Source organism: Dermacentor variabilis, chromosome 11 (assembly GCF_050947875.1).
Source record: "Dermacentor variabilis isolate Ectoservices chromosome 11, ASM5094787v1, whole genome shotgun sequence".
Lineage (NCBI taxonomy): Eukaryota > Metazoa > Arthropoda > Arachnida > Ixodida > Ixodidae > Dermacentor > Dermacentor variabilis.
The window spans coordinates 32045888-32070752 of record NC_134578.1 but is presented as its reverse complement, the minus strand read 5'-3'; the positions used below and the strand labels follow the sequence as shown (position 1 = coordinate 32070752).

The following is a 24865-nucleotide window of genomic DNA, read 5'->3' as shown; positions in this document are numbered from 1 at the left end:
TCGATGACCATGGACACCATGCTTGGCACAAAAACCCTGGCATGAGGAAGAGTGGTGGTAGCAACAAGCGCATTGGCCTTCATGCTGCCTCTCGCTTCAGTATGAACTAAGCAGAGAGAAGACAGTGCGCACAAAGCTATGAGCCCACGACATATCTACCATCACAGATTGCTTTTAAGATAGTGCCCGCGTGGCCATGCTCAGCCACACCATACGCGGCCGCCACCAGAGAAGCCCCACTCATAGCCCTACTGCTGCTTTGGAATGTTAAGACCACATGAATTAAACTTCTTCCATCAGACACCAAGTTTAACCCCAGGCATGGTTGAAATGAACTGCAGCTACAATAAGTTCAAATGCACGAGGCTTACTCGTCTTCTCAATTTCATTTGCTTCCAAGGCTACTGTACAGTAACTACACACTCATGGGCCTGAACAACGTCCTGGTGAAGACTGTACGGCCAAACACCTACCCGTGCTGCTACATGACCTCTGAGGGCAAGCTGTATGCTGTGGCCGTTCCTTTTCATCGTGTGCTCAGGTACAGCTTTTCGTTATCTCCAAAATGTTTTTGAAATGCGCAATCAAACCGTGATTGCTGAGCATGACTATAACAAACTATCGGGAATAGGGTAATCTTCCTTCTTGTTTTCTGTTACCTCCTGCTACAGTGAACGCAGCCGCGCACGTGACTGGCAGCTTCTCAACGAGGTACAGGTGCTGCTGAAGGAAACCGATCCACCGATCGACGAGGGTGAGTGCTGGTCTTACCAAGGTCAGTACTAACACCTGCTTCCTTTCAATCTGTCATACTAACCGTCTCACCGACTGTCCCATGTTCTTGCTGCTGCATGAGTATGCTTACTACGTTCCCGACTTAATCTGAACATGTGGAACGTACTGTACTCTGTTTCATACATCAAAGGCAACACTACAAAGGCGACTTCTTCGACTTCTCTCAGTGCTTTCATTCGGGACCAAAAAGTAGTGTGTCACTCATGAGATAAATGTACATGCATCATGTAATTTGGGGTAACATTGAGTCTTGTGCATTTATGTTGCAAAATATGGTGTAAATATTACATGGAAGCTATCGCAAATTAGAATCTATTTACCAGCAAACAAGCAGAGCGACCCATTTCTGTGACCAGCAGCCACAGCTCACTGCTCGCAATCGCAATAAATATATAATACGTTGAGTGCTGGGTGCACAAATGTTCACAGATAATGTGCATTGTGATGTAACCTAATGTTCACTAACTGTAGTGCATAAAGTAGCTATTCCGTAGAAAGCTTTTTTGCGGCACTGTGTTCTGTCCTCAAGCCTTTCCTATCTCGCACCTTTCTCTATGCATGCTGGGTAAGAGTCTCGTTTTTATTGGTCCTGTTGGTGGCCTCAAGGCTTTTGCACCCGCAGACCAAGCTCAGGAATTGCATATGCACTCTCCAATCCAAGATGTGGACTGCTGTGGGAGAATTGGGAAAAGTTGACATTGCAGAGTTCAGGCATTTGTTACCGACACATAATTGCAGGTGTCAGTAGCATTTGGTCAACAACAGTTAGCCCACTACATTTAAACTTCAATACAGTCAAACCAGTTTATAATGGTACTGTTTTAACAATACTGTATCTGATGTATCTGTTCTATGTTAAAATAAACTATTTACAACAATGCTCCTATACAGTGTTATCAGTTATATAACAATTAAATCTGGCTACTGGGTGTGTGCCGAAAGGGAATAAAATGCAGATTCTTTGAGAAGAAGAAAAAAAATGCAAGCCGCTTCGCCGCCATTGCATTCATGCAACACACCCCGTCATCACATTGCTTGGTCTTCCATGCCCCTCTCCCATCTCCCTTCCACCACCTCGCGGGCTTTGGAGGGGTACTAGGGAGAGGGGCAGTGAAGGCATTCAGGCAGGGTGCACGGCACAAAGGCGAGTGTGGCAAAGCGGCTTGCTTTTTTTTTTCATGGAATTCCCTTATGTTTTAAGTGCAGACACCCAGTAGCCAGGTTTAATTGTTATAGCCGGTAATGTAGCGTGGGGGCATAGTCGCAAGCAGGTTATTTTACAATCTTATTTTACTTATTTTACTATATTATTATTATTATTATTATTATTATTGCAGCTGAACCCAGGTATATTGAATTGTCTATGTTAAATAGTTGTAACATACCCTTGGAAATCCCATGTGAAGGTACTATGCTTATATCGAACTCCCGTTCACCACCACATTCGATATATCGAACACTTCACTGCAGTGCACTTCTACTAACGAGACTCCAATTACTGCTCGTGTCATGGAAAACATTCATGTTGCCAAAACAGCACTGTTTTGGCAGATGCTATCAAGGAATTGAGTATGAAAGGCTGTACATACCACAGAGAAAAAATTAGCACAGTGCATGCCTCAAGATATGGAGGGCTCGTGCAGCAAGGGTCCTATTTGCACTCCATAGTGCCTGGTTTGCTTAAGTAATCTTCACCGCGCTACAGCCGTGAAATGCGGTGAAGCACACTGATAGCGCAAGAACTCATTGTCAAGCAGTGAAGCATACTGCCTGCAGCCATTCGTTATTTGAAAAAGAATTGTGACGCTGCTTCAAGAGCGCAAAAGGCCTCATGGTCCGATACATGCTCTCCACAAGAAATGCATGGCACTTTTAACCAAGTGGCTCCGAATGTGCAATCAGTAAATTCCTGCTTTTAACATTCTCTGGAGGCTGACCGAGATGTGTGGAATTTTCAGATAAACTTCAGATACTCATATTTTATTTTTCGAATTATCGATATATCAAGCTATTTTCCAATCCTCTTCAAGTTCAATATACCTGGTTTTGACTGTATTACCATTATTAGTAACTACTTCACAGACAGGATGTGACAGGCATTCTGTAGAGAGCAGTATATTCTTGTTGAGAATTGAGAATTGCACCAGCACATTATATTAGTGTTGCCACAAAAATAGATAGGAAAATATTAGGATTAATTTTCCAAATCATGGTGTCCAAAAACCCAACGTCTGTTGCATGTTTCTATGAGCAAAAGCATAGAAGATCCACATTTTCAATCCAGAGAGTACCAACCTATGGGACGTGGATTCAGATGCCACCTGTTTCCAAGCCCAAAGTTCATTTGTCCTAGCACTTTGTACTAGCACCAGTCGAACCTCAACTTCAAAAAAATTTCAGGTATAACAAAGTTTCATGCACAATGTGCTTTTGTTTGTTGAGGCCCACCTGTATTGCCAAAGACAAGTGCTGCTCATCCATGCCTCTTTGCCGCTATAATAAATTTTAGCACAGGCCCTATCAAAGATTACCTACCCGGATGTCACTTGAATTATCTCTAAGACTTGGGAATTCATTTGCTGGGAATTTGACAGTATAACCAGTTTTAAGTGAACTGTTCAGGTACTTTCAGGAACTATTCAGGTACAACTGTCTCGGGCTGTCAGTGCAATTCAGTTGACTCATGCCAATGCCAGTGCACAAAAAATGCAGTGATCACTCAGGCACAGTTGTAATCGGACAAATGCACGAGTTTAATGCCGCTATGTCCACTAAAAAAAGAAAGGTGTTAATAACTGCCCGTACTGAAAATGGTTGAATTTTAATCTGTTTGCAATAGTAAGGGTTTTTTTAATTGAGAATATTTCGTGATTTTGAAGGTGGGCAGCTCTTCATCATCATTCTTTCTCTTTGCAGCCCAGCTGGTGGCAAAGCTAGGCCGCCTTTTGCGGGACATGAAAGCAGTCAGCGTGCAGCAGCAGGTAACATGCTATCACAGCTGTAGCTCACATGAGCTCTGCAGGCTCCTGACATGCCCCACATGCCCTTATTCTAACATATCTACTATCCCGATTCATGCCTTAAAGACAAGTTTCATTTACGATAATTGAAATCCTCTAGTACCGATCATAGTCATAACATGTCTGTTACTCTTTGTACGAGCCAACACATTTACTCCTTCATTTCTCAAACATGTAATTACATTACTGAAGTACTAAAGCGTCAAACAGACGGCACAAGAAGAGACATCCGAAGAGTTCGTCCATGTCTCTTCTTGTGTTGTCTGTTTGGCGCTTTAGTACTTCAGTAACATGCACCAGCTAGCCCAACAAAAAGTTCTGCTGGAATGTAATTACATGTAATGGCTGGAACCACCTTCCCACCTCCGTTGCCTTTATTATAAGCTTTAGAATGTGCTTGAAGAGTATGTTGGGGCTCAATTTTTGTGTTTGTAGCATTTCGTGACCCCATTCCCTCTTATGTCAATTTATGGATCCTGAAGGTGTGTAAACAAGTAAATATGTAGTCTACACTACTGAACTAGCTAACTCACACAAAGTTCTTAGTTACTTCCTGTAAGTGTGTTGTTGAGCCTGTTCAAATGCTTCTATTGTCGTAACAGCCATCAAGAAATAACATGAGTGGTGAGAAATTCTAATTACAGTATATTTCTTCCAAGCTAATATTGCTGTTTCTACAAAGCTTGGTTCTGTGTTCACTATTGTGAATGTTGTGGTGGTACTAGTAAAACCAATTGAAAATGCCCGATAATGGGTTACTGCAAGGTGATGGTAGGCAAAGTGGCTTAAACACACATTCTGCTTGTATGCTGTGCAACTATGCTACATTTTATTAAAAGGGTTCATTAACTGTGCTTTCTTTTATTCATACGCTGCTTAAAGCCAGATGCGATAGTTTGTAAAGATTCCTTTGCTGCAATCCACTTAATTTCTTGTCATCCATGCAACCAAGTGGCTGATTCCGAAGATAATGGGAGCACGACTTTGTGCGAACAGATGGAAAAGGACTGGAAGGATGGCAAATGTAAATAAATTGCCATAAAATACCACCCCGAATTTGAAAAACAATAAGTTATTTGGGAGGCTCCAGAATCTTAATTTTGGAGCCACTTGCCTAAGGCTCTAGCAGCTTCAACCTTGCAAAAGAAAAGCATCTGATTTTAAAATTTTTCGGTTTGCTTTTGTGCAGGCTCTGGAAAAGATTGTCCATAGCAGCAAGGCGTCACATTTCGTCGTTTCCACAGTACTCGAGGTGCTGGAACCAAAGTCTCAGGAACCTCAAGGTATGAACGGGACGACACTGTCGTACCTGTCACGATGACACAGTGGCCGTGACATCCTTCTGATGTCGTAGCCGCAAGTTTGATTCCCAGCCACAGCAGCTTCATTCCAGTGGAGGCATAATGTGAAAATGCTTGTACAATCGAACCCACATATAACAATAGTGGTTTTAGCAGCATATTTGATATAACAATGAGCAGCTGCGACACTGAAATTTTGTGTGTGCTCTGTGGTAAAATAAACACAAACACATTTACCTAAATGTTCCCATGCCACTTTATCAGTTATAACAATTAAATCTGGCTATTAAGTGTCGGTGCCGAAGAGAAAAAAGGCGAAATTCCCGAAAACAAACAAAAAAAAAAGAAAACTCGAGCCACTGCACTCGGCCATATGCCACGCAGCACGCCTTCGCCAGACTCACACAACTCTCTCCGAAAAAAAATTGAAATCGATTGCGCCAGCTGCAACGACATCAAAGGGATGCAAGAGAGAGGGGAGAATGTTAAAAGAGAATGTCAGGTTAGTACTCTCCCACCAATTAAAGCCAAGATATGACATGAAGACCTGTGGGCTACATTTGTATGCATAGATGCCTGCCTGATGCTTTATATGAGACCCTTCATTTCGATTAGCTTCAGGAACTGTTGCTTTCGTAATGATGTAAGCGTTCCCTCCAAGAGGGGCCCTTGATGTACATATATAATAGTGGGGATGACGATGTGTCTTGTTGAATATTGAACCTGATGTATACATTGTCTTGGACTCTAAGACAGTGCAGGAAGATTTAGCTTTTTTCTTTTACTGCTGATTGTCCGTGCTTTCATTGCATCTCTTTATAACTAGCATCGGAAGACGAAGAAGTCAGCTGTGACTTTGATGCCGAGCTGTTGCACGAGACCTGCCGACGACTCCGGCAGCTTTGCCGCCTCCACAAGGCTGTAGACAAGTCGCAAGTCGATGACATTTACGAGCCATCGTTGGAGGACGTTTCGCCGGAGGCAAGTGCACTCCAGGCCATTGTTGCTCATCCTTGGGTGTTCTGGTCAGCTCACATGCAGTGGTAACAACAATGTAGAGGTGATCACATTTTCCCATGCCGGTGCCGCACTACGAAGCCAAACTGGATGCCTTTCATGGTCGGTCTGCATGCACAGCCATAGAGAAGAAAGCCACTTCGAATCGCACCTTAGCTATTTATGCCATCGGGTCATTTGGCACTATCGTGGGAGTGCTTGCACCGTCTCTTGTAGCTACACAACTATGACACCAACTCCCGCAGTTGCATCTGTGTCACGCAGGCAAGTCGACGAGGAGGAAGAGGAGGAGGAAAAACATTTATTTAAAGAAAGAAAGGACAAGCAGGTGTCTTTCTGCTTGTGCGTGAAGTGCTTTTAGTACAGGGCTCCTGCGGCTCTTGCTGTCTCCTGGGCCCGCGGCACCAGTTGTTGCTGGTTACGAGGGTCCAAACTAGACAGCAAAGCCTCCCATTGCTTGGGTGTGGGGTTAGGTATTTGCAGTGCTGCCTTGACGTTGGGGCACGCCCGTGTGGCGTGATATAGGGAGGCGTAATCGTTACAAAGGGAACATTTGTATGAGTATAGTGTAGGGTGTATTGCGTGTAGTCTGCTTAAATGGGGGTATGTATTGGTTTGTAATTGTCGCCATGTTACGGCGTCTTCACGTGAGAGGGTCTTGTGTGGAGGTAGGTATTGTCGTCTGTTCAATCTGTGGTGTTGTAGTATGGTATTGTATTGTAAAGGTACGGGCTCCATAGATGCGACCATATCCCTCTCTTGTGGCACCGGGGAGGCATGAGCTCGGGCTACAGCGTGCACACGCTGATTTCCACGGAGGGACTCGTGCCCTGGAGCCCATACTAATTCAACGTCCAGGAATTGGGAGGCTTGTTTGAGGAGTCGGTGGGCAATCGAAGATATTCTGCCTCTTGTTTAGCATCTGTCATGGTCAGTCACTCAGCAGCAGTGCTGGATAAAAGGAAGAAAACATGTGGTCCTATAAACATCCATAGCACACTCTACAGGAACGGTTGACTTTCTTGTGTACCCTGATGTTTGCCTTCCCTGCACCACTCGCATGTCCAAAGTCGATGAGCATCAGGAGACGTGACTGGTGTGGGGAAGGTGAACATCAGGGTGCACAAGAGAGTCAACCATTCCAGTAGAGTGGGCTGTGGATGTTCATAGGACCACATGTTTTCTTCTTTTTATCTAGCACTGCTGCTGAGTGTTTTGTCTTGTCTGTTACAACTGGCTCTTTCTCATATTTGCACAGGAGCTAGCAGATGAACTGTCCATGCCACTCAAGAAAGTGTCGCGCGTGTTGACGCACGTCTTGCGTTACCTGTCACTCTGGACATCTAGCTCCAGCAAGCGGGTGACCTTTGGTGATGAGAACCCTGTTGCACTGCCTGTGTTCCTCGGCTACTTCGACATTGGCGACAGTCGTCGCTTGGCAAGGGATCGAAATGATGAGTCTCCCCTGCCTGTGACGACCAAGGCAGATGCCGACTGCAAGCAGCTTGGTGAGAAAGTTGCGTTTTTGCTTGACATGCTTTCAAACTGTGTTTTTCTTAGTGTTGTTTCTTTGGAGCAGCCAGCAATTTGTGCTACGGTCTTCTTTTTCTGTATTAGCCACCTAATTTTATCATGGTACTGTACTCTCCAGAACGAAATAAAACATGAAAATGGAAACAGAAAAAAATAGGTTAAAAAGTTCTCGATGTTTCAGCTTCCTCACGGAAGATTTTACAGCCTTGTTCACAGACAAAATGTCTTAGATGTTTTTAATCTAGCCCCTTTTTGTTGTGTGTCTTGAATGTTCTTTTCTTTTTGTTCAACATGCTCCCTCTCAACCAGACGCAACATTATCAAACGATCGATTTTGTACTCTCCAGGCTTCTAATGAGTCAGGCTCCTGACTTTACACATTACGATGTTAGATTTGTGTGCTGTAAAGACAAGTGTTATTTAGAATTTTGTGTTCCGGATCACCTTGTTAGGCTGTGACAATACCTAGCCTATTCTCCCTGTGGGAAAGTGATGTTGGCTGAAAAAGCAACAGCACTTATTTGACATAGTAATACGGACCTTTTATTGATTGACTGATCCTTGGCTAATTGATGGTAGTGTGTACCATGAGAGATGCTGTGCTGCAAATGGCTAAAGATAAGACAAGCATCACAAGTAGAAATGACTGTTTTAAATCTAAATGCATCTCCACCAGAGCGCCATGTTCCACCACATTGCACACTCCTGTGGTGCAGTCAAACGTAATCTTGCTTGAAATAAGTGCACCAGTTCAGCCCAAGCGAGAACCTATGTTCTGACCAGCTATTGCCGTTTTGAGTATCACTAATGGCAGTAATTTGAACTACATTTTGTACATTTTTTTCGCTATTCTTGCAGGACACCTTCTGTTCTCAAGAGCACTGGCATCAAGCGGCTGTCATCCATTGCTCCTGGAAGCCCTGAGGAAGTCAGGGATTGCGCCTTCTTCACTAGTGGTGAGAGCAACAAAACCGTCACAGTGACTTCACACTCATGACAAATCGCTTTTTGAATTAGGTCAAACTCGCTCAGCCTTTTGTTCTCCTAAACTACACCTATGCCTTATACCTTACAGCTGACTTAACACCTTAAACTAATCCATTGTAACCTTACTCAGTGGTTGTATCAGTAAGCAGTGCTCTAATTTAGTTAGAAGGGACAGCTGTTCACTTTGCATGTTACGTGAGTGACTTGCGCCCAGTGCAATCTTATCTGCTGCCCTCTAACACGTCTCTCTTCCCTAGGTACCCACCCCATTGCTCTCGCAGACCAACAATTATCTGTTCTGCGCATCACGTGACATGCCCAAATCAACTTTCTTCTCTGATTCTTAACTAGAACTAGAATCCACACTGCCATCTTTTTGTCTCTTAATGTTATACACCATCGTTTTCCGTCACGCTGTTCTTTTCACTGTCCTTAGCATCTCTTTGAAGTACCTTTCTTATCCCTCAAGCCTCAGCACGATAATTTCGTAACCCCTGTAACCTGCCTGCACCGATTCAGAACCCTCAAGCCTGTGCACACACGTATGCACAAGTAAACACACATCTCTATGGCACCTATTGCGGTTGGCACTACCAGGGTTATGTCGCAAGCAAAAAGCTGGCTTGACCATCTGATTCTGTCTTGTGCAGCAATCCCTCCTGAAAGAATGGCTGTCATCCACGTGGGCCATGACCAACAAAAGGAGCTGGTGCCTGTTCAGTTCACTCCTCAAGTCACTCGTGGAAATGGCTGGTAGGGACTCTGATGGACACATTAAGAAAAAAAGTGATGTCAGCAACTTCTGTTCATATTCAAACCTCATGAATTTGTGTCTGACACATTATCCTCATTACATCCAATATTTGTTAAAAGTGTACATTCATTACACTCTAATATTGGCAGAAATATTTTCGATTCACTTTTTTACACAAAAAAATTGTTATACAGTAGACTTCCGTTTGTTCAACTCTGGTTACTCTGATTTCTAGGTTAATTTGACCCCGTCTGAAGGCCCCTGTCTGTCTCCTACATTTCTATGGGCCCAATCTTCCGTTACATAATCTCAAAATGGGCCTTCAGCGAAAAATTCGAACTTGACTGGTCAGCTTTGCCACAATATAACAATGTTATGCGGTGAAGCATACATAATTTATTGCGGTGTAGCTTATTAAGGATGAAAAGGGCCACTGTCGCAGGATATAGTACATGTTTTTTAATCATACAGGTGCACACGCCGTCTCCGGTCACAGTACGAGCACTTAGACTCCTAATAAGCATGCTGGCAGCCATTCAGAGCTGTTCCCGGCGTTGCTGTGGCAATTTGAGCCCTCGTTTTGCCCACCATGTGTGTCTGGCATATAGAACCGTTAACGCGGCCTAGCTTGTGGTCCTTAATTATACATGGGCACTTGCGCCATGCACCTAGAAGTGGGAAAGAAACCATCTGTGTGTTAGGGAAGCTAGAGATAAAGGAGGCGGTAAAATAGGAAAAAAAAACTAGGGAAGTCGAGGGGGCATTTAAAGCTAAGAAAAGAGCAGAAATCTATCTGAAACCTTGAAGACCTGGGCGCACGTACCATGACCGGAGCTGGTGCGTGCGCATGTGTAAATTAAGGAACAAGTGCCACGTCTCGTAGCAGTGGCACGTTTTCTCATTGGTGTGCTTCACCGCATTGTACGACTGTACTACGGTGAACCTAACTTCAGAGGAATTACTGAGGAAACCAACAGTGTGTTTCAGCATTTTTGTTCTTCCTGCATTTTGTGTAATTCAACCCGCCAGATAGTTTCACCAGTTTCAGCAGTGCCGTCAGGATCGAATTAATGGAAATCGACTATTTGTGTTCGCTAAAGGAAGGTTTGACTGCACGGCGACGAGCGATCAAGCCTGTCTGATGTCGTCCTTATGTTACTTCTACACGTGATATAAACTTGCAACATAATTAAATGTCAATTAGCCCAGTCTGCCACCCTTCCGAGATTGCATTGGTTTGGTCCTCATCGTTCATAAAAGCACTTGACATTCTTGATTGACTGATTCATCCAGTATAAATGAAAAGCTATTGTTGTTGGTGCACTTTCATTTCACTTCAGTACGGTAACCTTGGACTTCTTTCCGCACTCTGCTGCAGAATATCTGGTAAAATGTACCTGTATCTGTGCGTCTATCTGTCTGTCTGTCTGTCCATCCATCTGTTTATGCATGTCTTAAATATATCTTACCTCATCTGTATACACACATGACTTGTTGCAGGAGAAGAAGCTCACTTCACAGCATCGATGACAATGTCACCGTGGTGGCGGAGCATTCGGACGGTGCTGGCTGCATCATCAAACGTTCCGGCAGCCTACATAGGAGCAGCCGTTGTTGGCTATGCGGCAAGAAGCTTTCTCCAGTTTCCAAGTCCACAAAAAGATGAAGCTACCAATGCTGCAGAAAAAGTGGTGGGCACACTTTTTCACGTACCACCTTCACACACGGATCATACCAACTCATAAGACAGCTCAGGTTAGCGGCAGTAAGAAATGAATGCCGGTTAAAGAGCCGAGGTCTTTTGTTAATCCTGTCTCACAGTAGCCTTGCTTTTTTATTTAATGCCAGGGGGAGGCTACACTTGAAAGCCAACTTTATTATTTATGGATAGATCTTATCCAAGTTTGCATACCTTGTGTATGTTGAATTTCTGATTACAGAAATGTAATTATTTATGTCCTAGGACAAGCAGTCACCGTCATTTGCTGTCTTGCTGACTAGAAGTTGTAGCTATTTGGGATACAATCCCTTTCATGAGGTTTCGTGTGACTTGCCACTGGACTTGTTGGCACAGGAAGCTAACAGTGTTTCTCGGGCTATGCCAAACATGCTATCTTTATGCAGTGCCAGGAACTCTTTCAGCTATCTACTTCGATGCATCTGATGCCGAGTTTCCACAAAATCTTGGTAGAGGTGACGATATCACTGAAAGTTATTGATCAAGAGTATTTCCCTTGAATAAAACTTTCCTTTGTTCTGTAAGGCATGCAGCCATGGCTGATGAACGTTACAGGACACATTCTTCGCTGAAATCGTCTGTGAATTTTTTATTGTGCTGCGCCATTTTGTCTTGCTGGCTCATTGAAGCTTCAGTTTCACTGTTTCCCACACAGTACATGGAATCTGTAGGATTTTTTTTACTGATTATCAAGCCTTGGAGTATTCCTCGACATGTCTTATAGGCAGTTTCATTTTTTTTTGTCGCCGCATATTGAACATGGTTGTAGTCATTTGTGATAGGTAATGTTAGTGCATTAACACAAAAGGCATGCTTTACACCCACTTAACGAAACTGCAGTGCATTTTTAGATGTGGTCCAGATCTTGTAATCTTTAAATGATGCATGTCTCTGGAACATTCTCTCCAATTGAGAGGTTACTAACGACACTTGATGGGGTTTTGTATCCCATCAAGGAGGATGTGGCATGGTCGCCCAAAGGTTTTCATTTTATCGCTGTAACTGATAGTAGAGGGGCCTGTATAGTTCTGCACATGAAGAAACTGGGCTCTCAAGGCACATTTCAACTTGAAATTACAGTTTTAAATTACTGCCTCTAAGGCCCTCCCACCAACAGCGACTGCCGTTTTGTCATCACTTGTGTGACATCGAGAAGCGTGGGCGCACTGCTGTGTCGTCTGCTCCGAAACATTTGGAAACCATGTCTGCACTGCGTCGAACTCTCCTTGTTCCACACATTCAGTCAGTCTATGGCACAACACGGGTGTCACTGTGTTAATGTGTCTGCAATTCTTTCACTCGCTCGAGAAAGACACCACGAACTGGAGAACACCTGCAGCAGCTATCTTGGGGTGACCGCTGATATGCACATGCAAAGACAAAACTGCGCACTCCCGTTAACCACGCAGAACATGCTTCATTTCGTCACCCATCTGTATTGCCAGCTTAACTGCAACTCTGAAAATTTTGAACACATTTTCTACTGCACCGAATGCACTCAAATTTTGCCATCTTGCTGTGGAACGCATACGGTTTAACTTGCAATGCATAATTCAGAATCGGAAATTTTTAGAGGGACGTCATAGTGGTGAGGCTTTGGGTGAAATTTCGGCCACCTTCCACTCCGTGGACATCGCATTGCAACTGCCATGCTAGGAATCATTCCTACAGTTTTCAGTCTTGGCAACAGAGAAACACCAAGCTGCCAGGAAAGGCGTTCTGCCTTTGTTACAGGCATGCAGTTGTTAGCATTTACTGTTACAGACCTTCAGTTCAGGAAGACCTTCAGGAGAGAGTTCAGGAAGTTGCAGACCTTCAGGAAGAGAACAGAAGTTTACGATAGGTATCGAGGCACTGAAAATGGTAAGGGAATACATCTACTTAGGACAGGTAGTGACCGCAGATCCGGATCATGAGACTGAAATAATCAGAAGAATAAGAATGGGCTGGGGTGCATTTGGCAGGCATTCTCAGATCAGGAACAGCAGGTTGCCATTATCCCTCAAGAGAAAAGTATATAACCAGCTGTGTCTTACCAGTACTCACGTACGGGGCAGAAACCTGGAGGCTTACGAAAAGGGTTCTACTTAAATTGAGGACGACGCAACGAGCTATGGAAAGAAGAATGGCGGGTGTAACATTAAGGGATAAGAAAAGAGCAGATTGGGTGAGGGAACAAACGCGAGTTAATGACAACTTAGTTGAAATCAAGAAAAATAAATGGGCATGGGCAGGACATGCAATGAGGAGGGAAGATAACCAATGGTCATTAAAGGTTACAAACTGGATTCCAAGAGAACGGAAGCGTAGCACAGGGCAGCAGAAGGTTAGGTGAGCGGATGAGGTTAAGAAGTTTGCAGGGACGACATGGCCACAATTAGTACACAACCGGGGTAGTTGGAGAAGTATGGGAGAGGCCTTTGCCCTGCAGTGGGCGTAACCATGCTGATGATGATGATGACCTTCAGTTCATAATTTCTCACCTCTCATTGCTGCACGCTAGCCTTGACTTTTTCCTCTGTTGTTCCACAGCCTCAACCAACAGAAGAAAACGAAGGCAAGCCACTACAAAAACTGTTGGGAGCACAACTGCCTCCCACCGGGGACCGTGATGATCCAGTCATCATCAATGATGAGGGCGAAATCGAGGAAGACAGCTGGGAGCCTGTGGTCATCGAGTGTGATCACTGGGAGTCACTGCTGTGCAAGCTGGAGGACGTACTGGTGCTGGCGTCACTGCTGAGGCGCTCCTGCAATCAGCGACAGCTCTTCCCCGAGCACCGCGAAGTCTCCCTGTCCTCCCTCTTCGCAAAAGGCCAAGGTGAGGTTTGCAACGGTGGTGCTGGAACTAGTAGTACAACTCATACCACTTATAATGTAAATGCTTATAGTGCAGAACTGGGCATAACTTGGTCTTTTCTGACTCCCTTTACCCTCCCATATAACTCCATGTATATGCATACCGCTTATAGTGCAGCCGGTTATAATATGCGGCGGCAGGAAAATCCCACAGGCAAGCGAGACAGCGAGCCTGCTTCCCTACAAGGTGCGCCAGCCCTGGAGAGAGCAAGGAGGGCAGCCAAAAGGAATGCGGAGGCGGAGGAGACATGAAGTGAACTAATAAGGAATCAAAAAGAAAACACCATGGCGGAATAGGCGGCAGCCTGTTTTGTGTATACTATATGCAGCGCTGGTGCACATGGGTTGCAGGTGGCGGAGAAGCTTTTGCTCCGGCCACTTGTGAGCAGGCCACGTGTCACACCGGATGCATGCACATTGTCGCCCTTTGGCTTTTCAGTTTGCATACGGAGAGTAAATATAGTTTTCAACCGCTCATTGATGGCCGCTGAAGTGGCATTTGAGTCCGTGGTCAACAAGCCGGCAACCAGAGCGAGCATGCATGCCAAGTTTCTCTGTGTGCGGACATACGAGTAAAAATCTCCCAACTGTGCAAAACTACATGTGCTAATACCGAACTCCCATATTTGATGCAATCAACATGGCTTTTGGTGGCTAATCAGTCCTATCTTCACACAAGCTTTCGTGCTTTCCACATGCACTGCTCTTATTGTTCTCTCTGTTCACATAGCGTTAATCGTTTCAATCGGCCTGGTCAACCTGGTCGAACTTTGTACCGATAAAGATCGCCCGCGGTGGGAACTCGGAGCGTATCAAGGCACCGACCACAGCCGGGTCATTCACTGAAGGTGCCAATATGTGAAAAATGGAATAGTCGGCACATCGAATATTATATTTATAGATGTTATATTAGAATGTTAGATATTTCATTTGCAAATCGTGTTATTAGAACAATCACTGTTTGATTCGAAAACGAATATTCTAGTATTCGCACACCCCTGATTACAAGGATTTATTAGGGCTTTACTCTAGTCTACAAAATAAAGTTAAGGCTTTTTTGGTTGTTCGAGTCACAGAATAAAACAGAAGTTTATCATATAGTCTGGTTCACAAAATAGTCACTGCGATAAATTTATATACTGTAAAGGTAAAGCTTGCTTGTCTCATTTTTTTTTTTTTCTTATTGCCAGAATCAAAGGCATGCTAGGTTTTTTTCTTGCTAATAATCGTGCGGGCTTTCGATTTCTACATTTGTTTTCTACTTTGAACCCATAAAAAATTGGTGTGCATTCAATTTGGGGACGCGCTAGAAGTGCACAAATACTGCCAAATGAATCAGCAGTGTGTTTCGATGCTTTTTACAGCCTCTTGATTTAATTCTAAACCCACCAGAGGATAATTCAACCAGTTTTGATGGTCCCGTTTATGTTGAATTAACAGAAGTTGACTTGAAACAACAAAACAAACAAACAACCAAGAGAAAGCATCACAAGTGCTGTACACGCAAGTTTTCTTTCTCTCTTAGTAAATATTTGATGTTCCTGCAGGCATTATCACTGAACTGGTGTCGGCATGGGCCTGTGATCTCGAAATGACCCCTGACGACCTCCAGCGGCTCACGAAGCTGCCATTTCCCACTGGGTCCGAGTCTCAGGAAGATGGCATCGATTGTAAGATTTTTCTTCTTCCTATAGCCAATGCACACCTGAAACTGTAATACTGTGGAGCCTCGTTGATACAATCCTGTTACGTACTATTTCCTGGCGCCAACGTTCATGATAAAGAACAAAAATATGACCCAGTACAACTACACTTCTTTTTTTTACCATTTCATACATTGCCAGAAAAAACAGACTCCCAACACCAACGTCATACATCGCCAAACAGCGATGTTACAATTTCCAGCCGCCAGGTCCCATGTAAACAAGAAAAGGCACAAGGCATGTTTGATCAAGAACAGTAGCTGCCTGTCGCAGCAGCTTGCTTGCAATACTCACCTGTTCATCTCACGTGAAAACGCCTACACACACTCGGTTTCCTACTCCGGTACCAGCAAATCTCCTCTCTGGTCATGGCACACATTCACAGTTATCACTGCCAACCCTATTGCGATAAGCATCTTCACCTATCGATTTCACAGTGCGTGGGACGTATTGCTGTTGGAGTCATACTGCACATATTTAATGAGTTAAAACTCAAATGTGCACCGTTCCCTTCTGCAGGTGGCACAAAGTGAGCATCATGCTTCGCTCTCGCGACGTCGTAGGCGCTGTATTCCTGCATCGCCCACCCTCGTCGGCTCGATTTCGTTTGTTTCCCATCTAGGAAAATGACAATGTGCCTCTCAGGCTGTTAGGGCCCCACTAGCGAGTGGGCACGTCAAAACTGTACTCGTCGAATTGCCCCGCTCAAAGCTCAGGCAGAATTCGAGGAGGTTGAACTCTGGAAGCTTACAAGTGTACATAGAAGCTTCAACAAAAGCCTGACAAAAAATATATTAGGCAGATTTCACACATTGCTCACTGAAATTGCAAGAACAACAGCACACATCTTCACCACCTCGACATGCTTCGGTACCTCGAGCTACAACAATTCGATTTGATTTCAACAGTTCAGTTTGACAGGCTCAACTAATTGAGTCTGTATGTTATTTCTCGCATGTTTTTCCAAGTACATATGAACAAGGTTCTACTGCAAATGTTTCTGCACCTTATTACCAGCATTGTTGAGTATTCCATTATTAACATTATTCCAGTATTAACCCACCGTGGTTGCTTAGTGGCTGTGGTGTTGGGCTGCTAAGTACACGGTCACGGGATCGAATCCCGGTCACGGCGGCCGCATTTCAGTGGGGGCGTAATGCGGAAACACCTGTAAACTTAGATTTAGATGCACGTCAAGGAACCCTGGTAGTCCAAATTTCTAGAGTCCCCCACTACGGCGTGCCTCATAATCGGATCGCGGTTTTAGTCCGTAAAACCCAATCGTTAAATTTTTGTTTAATTCCACGAGTATTAGTGTGCTTCTTTAACTCTGGAAGCTTACAAGTGTACATAGAAGCTTCAACAAAAGCCTGACAAAAAATATGTTAGGCAGATTTCACACATTGTGGGAATCTATGGTAATGCAAAGCATTTGCTGCATAGCGCTTGTGGTGAGGTGTTTGAACATTGTGGCTCGTGTGTAATTAATTTCCAATGTTGGCACTTGCTAAGGGGCCATTAGAAGCAGACCTTACAGTTATACAGCACAATTGTGACTTGAACCGCCCCGATGCCATGTGCAGTAGAATCCGTTACGGGAGTCAACTGTACCAGAGAGCTGTTGGGCTGCTGAGCACTAGGTCGCGGGATGCAATCCCGGCCACAGCGGCCGCATTTCGATGGGGGCGAAATGCGAAAACACCCGTGTGCTTAGATTTAGGTGCACGTTACCAGGTGGTTGAAATTTCCGGAGTCCTCCACTACGGCGTGCCTCATAATCAGAAAGTGGTTTTGGCACGTAAAACCCCATAATTTAATTTTTTTTTTTTTACCAGAGAGCATGATGCAAAGAGGAAGCCTTCTCAACATGCCCAAAGTGACGCTATGCTTGGTGATCACTTTGGACTAATCAAGACATGCCGTCATTATGGAGTCAACAGCTAACTAAGGAAAAAAAAATACCCAGGACAATTTTTTTTGTCAGTGCTCCTATGATGTGCTGTGCAATAGATGGTAGTTGTTCTAGTGTATATGCTATGGGTGTACTAAAACCTAGTAGTGCAATTTCTCATAATTGTGTTCATTAACATTTTAGTTGAACGCACTCAACTGAGGGCCTTTTAAGAGTGCTGTGAATAAATAAAATAAGTACAGTTGACTTCCATTAATTCGACTGCTGGTAATTTTATTTTTTCGTTAATTCGATCCCGACAGAAGGTCCGAGCCTGCGCCCATGCATTTCGTTATTTCGGCAGTGCATTTGTTTTCCAACTTTCGTTATTTCTGTCCTAAAATCGGCCTTCACCGGATAATTTCAACTTGACCACTCAGCATGCATGCATGACTCCTGTGGTGACCCCAATGGCGACACTTTTGGTGGCATTGTCCATCTCGGCAGAACTTGGGTGACTGTGAAGGCATTGGAACACGTATGGCGACCCATCAGAAAAGCCTATTTTCGGTTAGCCCTAGGAAGTTTTTCAGGTAATAACCGCAGCTCACATGTCCGATTGCGGTATTTACCCGGTCCTAATGCGCGCATCATTTCTTTCGTTTCTTTCTTTTTCAAGAAAACTGGGCCGGAAATGTCTGTGCAGTGCAGTCAGATACAAAACCAAAGCAGTCTTTGCGGCATTTGTATTTTTTACCGCGTAGCACAAATGTACTGTGGCGAAGCTGACTTTAGAAAACCGGCCACCAATGTGCAGCACATATATTTTTCTTGCAAAAAAATCGGGCGTGCTTGATTTTTATATTGTTTGGCTTTAATGTAATTTCTCCATTAGTTTTCTGTTTTGGACACCTGGAAATTTGGCACGCGTTTGATTCGTGGGGCATGTTAGACTAGCAAATACTGCCAATTGGATAGGTGGCTTATTTTTGCATTTTTATGTATCTTGCTTAATTCGACCCGCTGGATAATTCACTCTATTTTGTCCGTCCCATCAAAGTTGAATTAATGGAAGTCGATTGTAATAAGTGTAGGCTTGCTTGTGGTAACCTCTATGTGGTCTTTTATAGTCAATATCAAATCTATAGTATTAATGCAGTTTGCCTTGATGCACTAAGTTATCACAAGGCTCAACTGGGCCGAAAATGTCTGTGCAGTGCAGTCAGATACAAAACCAAAACCGTCTTTGCGGCATTTGTACGCTTTACCGCGTAACACAAATGTACTGTGGCGATGCTGACTTCAGAAAACTGGCCACCAATGTGCAGCATGTATATTTTTCCACAGCGTTGTTGTGCATGGTATTGCGTATAATGATACTTTTGCAACCTGTATTCATATGGTACTTAAGCCAGTAATATTTTTTGGCTATTGGACAGTCACTCATGACCCTCTTCATGATTCTTTCTTTTCATATGTTTAATGAATACCACCACTCGTTGCAGTGACTCAATAGCTGTGGTGTTCTGCTGACTGTGAGGTCATGGGTTCGATTCTCAGATGCGGCAACCACATTACGATAAAAGGCAAGATGCAGGCATGCTAGTGTACTTGGATTTAGGACGCATTTGAGGTGGTCAATTCATCCAGATCATGTCATGCTGTCTCTCATAGCCGATTAATTGCCATTGAGACATTAAACCTTATAATTTGGTTTAATTTTGATTTTGATCAAGAGAATCTGTCAAAACCCTTTTGTGAGTTCTGGGCATCTAATTTATATGCATATGTATGTACATAAATGTAGCAATCTTATTAGCAAGGCAATTGCTGGTTGAGTCAGCACTTTTTCTGTGTTTTTCTCTAATTCTGCTTACATCCCCTTTTCGTTGTGATGATCACGAATTTTCTTAGTAGCCACAAGTCTTTACATCCTTGTTTCCTAACTGACGCAGTGCATTTTGTGCGGGCAAGACGACGGTTCGCTCGGTCCTTGGAACTGGATTCTTTGCTAGTCAACTGCGCCTCGGAGCAGCTGGTGCGATGGGACCGGGACCGGGACCAGATCGACAAGCTGGCCAAGGCTTCGGCTTTCCTCTCGGCCGTCTCCAGTAGCATACTCAAGAATGGTCAGTGCAGTTCCCTCTCGAGTGCCATGTTTTCTTACTTATAACACACACCTTCATAGGGAAAAATGGGAAGGAAACATTTTGTCTTTAACACATGCAAATGACTGCACACCAGAGCATTTATGTCTTTATAAAAGCAATGTGGTAAATTTTAAAGCACAAAGCAATACTCCAGGAGCAGCAAAATTTGTTTTCTTTGTTTAGTTTTTGTCACTCCTAATGATGTTCGTTACCGTCGCAAGGTTATGCCTTCACAGCAATACGTACTTGCATACTTGGCTTCACTGTGATGTGCCCCATATTACAGTCGACTTTCGTTAATTCGACCCTGACGGGACTGACGAAATCGACTGAATTATCTAACAGGTCAAATTAAACAAGGTGCAGAAAAAACAGCGACACACACCGCTCATTTATTTGGAAGTATTTGCCCTTTTGTAACATGCCCCTGAATGAAACGTGCACCCACTTTATATGTGTCCAAAGCGAAAAACTAATGTAGAAATGACATTAGAGCTCCTAAACAAAGTATAGATAGAGTATAGATGTTTGGCAAGGAAAATGGCCTAGGGTCTCATATGTGTTGCACAATAGTGGCCAGTTTACTTCACCACAATACATTCTTTTTATGCGGTAAAGCATATGAATGCCACGAAATTGGTTTTGTTTTTGTATCCAATTGCACCGTGAAGGCAATTTTCTGCCCAGTTTTCTGAAAAAAAAAAGAAAGGCACGCATTAGAATTGCATAAATATCATAGTCAGGCTTTGTTAGCTACACTCATTGCTTGAAAATCTTCTTAGGGCAGGCCGAAAATAGGAATTTTTGATGGGAGAGGGATGTGTGTTCAACACATTTACTGTCCCCTAAGCTCCACCGAGACTGACACTGCTACTAAAGGGCTCATATCACTGTCCCCACAGGGTTCAGGCACATGTGTGCTGACTGACCAAGGTCCAATTTTAGGATTGAAAGGAACGAAAGTTTAGGCTCATAGAAATGCGTGGGCGCCAGCCAGGACCTTCAGCAGGGATCAAATTAACTGAAAAATTAAATTAAATGGAGTTGAATTAACAGAAGTCTGCTGTACTGAATTTCAAAACTTGTCAGTACACTGGGATCACAGCCACGGAAATTTTGATGTAATGCAACCAGATCACCTTATAGACAGGTGTGCCATTGTGTGCTATTCCTGCCTTTAATCCTGCGCAGGTGTGGGCCTGATCATATGGAAGACATTCTTGCAAAAACGATTCGAAGCATTAGTTCTGCTGATGGAAAAGGTAGGTATTTCATCGTTTTTGTTGTTGACGCTGTCTTCCTTCTACTGTGCAGCATTGGTTGCTTACATCAAGCTTTTAGGCTTAGCTGTTCTTTTAAGCACTTTTTTTGTGTGTGCAGGTGCTGAAGCTCTTTTGTTACGGCATCAAGTCAAGCTGCTTTTGTGTCGGGTGCTTTTTTGCTACAAATGACTTGGGGTTCATAGCACATATTTCAGATTCTCATGCATTCGTAAACAAACTCGCCGTGTTCAGTATCAGCCTCGTGGGAGGGCACAGGTTGAAAAGACAAGGTCCGTTTACCGGCGTCTGCTTCCAGTAAAATTTGCTGCCATACTTTTCATGCTTTGGGCTGCCTATAAGTATTGAGTGAGTATCTTGACATAAGTGTAGATCGGCAGAGCGACAGCAGTCAGTTTTAGTGTATTATACCATACTGATGTTCAGGACTTATTATCTGTTGCACAATTATGTTGATGTTTGTATGATCACTGATGTTTGTATAATCGCACAGAATTGTGCTCGATTCCACACTGCTGCACATTATAGCCTGAAGTTGTGCAGGATTGGTGCTACGACATCTGTTTTTTTATATATGGCTCCTTAAGTACTGAAATGTGCACAGATCTAGGGATTTTGTTTTTTTAAAAGAACATTTCTGGACAGACACGGAAGCAAGTCAGTTGAAAGTTAAACCTTAATGAAACATGCAAACGCATCAAGTTCATAGGCACCTTGTTCTTTTCATTGTGTTCAAGGATCCCAGAGCCGCCCGGAGATGTCAGTTATAGTTTGGCTGTGATTTCATAGCAATGCCTTTTCCGAAGCGATTTCTTTTCATGACTCATCAGTGGTCAAAGCAATGCCCAGCCTGCATTATCAGTGAGGCTGATAAGAGTGGCATAGAATCAAGTAGAAGGCATCGCTACAAAATCATGGCCTTTTTTCTGTTGACCCTTTGACGCTTACTCATTTTATTTAAACCAAACTATGTTCTGATGATGCGAAGCTTTGGCTTAGCTAAACTTGCTTTGCTTTTCAGATGGGAAAGACACCCAAGGACCGCATCTGTAGGAGGGTGAGTACCAGTCGCAATATATGTGCATGTTTACTAGGATGCCCTGCTGTGACGATAATCTGTTATTTGTGTCACTGGCTGCATTCTTGTCATTTCATCACAGGATGTGGAGATCAGTGACATTCACCTGGAGCCGTTTGTGCGTTTTTGCACAGAAGTTTTGGATGCAATTGTTGACGTAAGTGTCCCCGAAACGTTACCAAGTTGTAAGGCCATAGATTCAGTGTGCTTTTTACGAATGTGGGAATTAGTTTGCATGTTACAGAAAATTTTCAAAAATTTCGCCACATCTGCGCAGTCTTAGCAAACTGCAAAAACAGTAATAGCCAAAGCCATCACCAAAGTCATAGTCCTGATGGTTTGCTGTTGCTGAACAACTTTCTGCTGGACTCTCCGACAGTCTAGCACTCTGCTTCCTAGATTTTTCAGACTCTCCGACAGTCTAGCACTCTGCTTCCTAGATTTTTCAGTGCACTGCGGGTGGCTGCCCTTATCTTGGAGGCCATGCCGAGGAACCGTGCACTCCAGGTCCTGTGTCACTTTTAGTGAGCAGTAATGCTGACGGTCCTTTTTTTTCCAGTTTTGGTTTCAAAAACAGCCGTTATTGCAAGCTTTTCTTGGTGTTTCCGGCTTTTCATGCAGTCCAAGATTTTGTTGCAGTTGGCCTTTCAAGGCTTAAGTTAACGGATGGCGCTTGTGTCCCCTGTGCTTGCTCTTTTCCATCCGCGTTGAGTTTCCGTGGTGCCATTACACCAGAAATGTGTCCATACCGATTAGCCCAACTATATTAGTGCTCCTCGCGTTTTGTTGAGGTGATGCTTGACCTCTCCGCATCGCAGGCCTCTCTGGGCCCGGAAGCCGAGACCCTGCCAGTGCTGCCGCAGGGGGAGCCCCTGTGGGAAGGGGCCCCGCAGGACGCGTCGCGGCCACAGTCGCTCGTGGCTCACGCGCTCGGCCAGCGCGTCCCCAACTTGGCATCGGTGCGGCACCACCAGCTCTTGGCCACCGTGGTCCAGGTCGTGGTGCTGTTTGGCATGCGCTCGGTGCGACCCCTGTCCCTCTTCACACCCACGGTGAGTGATTGCCTACGCCAGGGACAAACACCCAACCACATGCCTGCCCAACTGTTCCGAATTTTCCATAGAGTTTACAAGTTTAGGCCCTCTTTACGGTCATACAAACGTTGCATCAAGTTTTACGAAAAAAAATTTCGGTTGGCAAAGAAGCTTTCCTTGTCGGTCTCCAAACCTTTCGTGCGAAGTCGTCTGGTGGTGAAAGGACACCAGAGGGGTATAGTGATTCCTTTGAGCAGGTTTGCGCAGACGAGTTCCTGTAGCAGGCAAAATCAACTACAACAGAGTTGTTAAAGAAGTCACTGTGATCTAAAAAAAAGAAGAATGTGTTGCTTGTCAGTATGTGCTGTTCCAAGGTTTCTACTGCTTGTGTGATGTGTAGATCGCTAAAGCATCTTGGATAAAGTGTGTTTGCATATGCCACAATAGGTGCGTGCTCAGAGCAAGCTTTTAAAAAAAATGCCTGCTACCCGCCCATACCCACCCACACAGTGCCATGTCCACACGATAGTTACCAATTTTAATGTTCACAGGTTGACAGGTACGCAACCAAAGCAATAGAAAACTGAGCGAGACAGGCATACGAAACACTAACGCAAGAGTAACAAAAAGGACAACACAAGCGAGTAGTACTCGTTCATTTCGTATAATTTTGTACGCCTACCTTCTCAGACTGACACTAAACTAGGCCTGACACACTGAGCAAGAGAGAGACCTGTAATGAATATTGAAGTTTGGAGCTCTCCTACGTGCAAGGCTTGTTACAACTGATGAAGGTGGCTGAGGAGAAGACTGGCATAGGTATAGCAGCAGCACCCTTGTTCCTCACGTAGTGCCATCATTTGTACCCCGAAGCCCTAAAAAGCAATTCAGATGAATGTGTCCACAGCTGCATGTAGTACCGAGCAGCGTCTTGGCTGCCAAAAACGTGGTAGTGAAATGCAGTCGTTGACGCAGCGCGTGATCGTCCCGTCTGGTAGATTACACGCAGATGCCTTCGATCCTTCTCTCTCAATAGTCATGCTGGCCATACACAGGCCATTCGCACAACAGTAAGCTCGTGCCCCAGTTCTCTGATTGCATCGCCACGTCTAACTTTGTGCATTAATTTCCGTGTACAGGTGCGCAAGGCATTCTTTCAGGACCTGCACGCACCACTCCTGGCGCCAAGCACAAGGGCTTCGTCGTCGCTCACGTCGTCACCGCAGCAGAGCTTCCTCCTGCGTGCCGCATCGGCTGTGATGCAGTCCCTGCCCGACAACCCGGATAACAGTGTGCTTGGCTCGACCTTCGGCTGGATGAACCGGCTGCTCGACTTGGCCTGCAGCTGGGGCGAGGATCGAGACCTGGTGCGGCGACACTGCGTGTGCGAGCTCTATTCGGCCGGCCACGACATCCTCGCGCAGGAGGTGCGTAGCAGCGGATGGGTTTTCATCCTCTAAGTTCCTGCCTCACAGCCTTAGTACTGGCACAACAGTGGTTATGTACTTATCACCATCAGTGATTTCAATTAGATGCACAAGCATTATAGTACAGAATTTGATGGAAACCCATTTCATGAGGAAGAAGCATAGCTGAATAAAATATATCCGTAATACTGATTCAATGTTACGGGGCATATACGGGTCCCGTGTTCACTAATGGATTCCTTGTTCATCGTTAACAAAAGACTTCTATGATGTCAAATCTATGTTATACTCTACTTCT

General features: G+C 44.4%; 1 protein-coding gene across 3 annotated transcripts in view; it reads left to right on the top strand.

Annotated features, from left to right (window-relative positions):
- Positions 1 to 24865, top strand: part of Rab3-GAP (Rab3 GTPase activating protein) — a 46723-nt gene that overhangs the window by 17648 nt on the left and 4210 nt on the right. For 2 of the 3 annotated variants that reach the window (XM_075674593.1, XM_075674594.1), the window contains exons 12-28: positions 401 to 541; positions 672 to 775; positions 3712 to 3776; positions 5005 to 5098; positions 5943 to 6097; positions 7392 to 7641; positions 8525 to 8622; positions 9304 to 9406; positions 10908 to 11098; positions 13678 to 13966; positions 15552 to 15674; positions 19554 to 19727; positions 20940 to 21010; positions 22050 to 22085; positions 22189 to 22263; positions 22925 to 23158; positions 24280 to 24567. In XM_075674593.1, coding sequence (XP_075530708.1) covers positions 401 to 541; positions 672 to 775; positions 3712 to 3776; positions 5005 to 5098; positions 5943 to 6097; positions 7392 to 7641; positions 8525 to 8622; positions 9304 to 9406; positions 10908 to 11098; positions 13678 to 13966; positions 15552 to 15674; positions 19554 to 19727; positions 20940 to 21010; positions 22050 to 22085; positions 22189 to 22263; positions 22925 to 23158; positions 24280 to 24567 — 2491 coding nt within the window. The remainder of the gene's footprint in view (positions 1 to 400; positions 542 to 671; positions 776 to 3711; positions 3777 to 5004; positions 5099 to 5942; positions 6098 to 7391; positions 7642 to 8524; positions 8623 to 9303; positions 9407 to 10907; positions 11099 to 13677; positions 13967 to 15551; positions 15675 to 19553; positions 19728 to 20939; positions 21011 to 22049; positions 22086 to 22188; positions 22264 to 22924; positions 23159 to 24279; positions 24568 to 24865) is intronic. The other variant, XM_075674595.1, reaches the window with a different exon arrangement.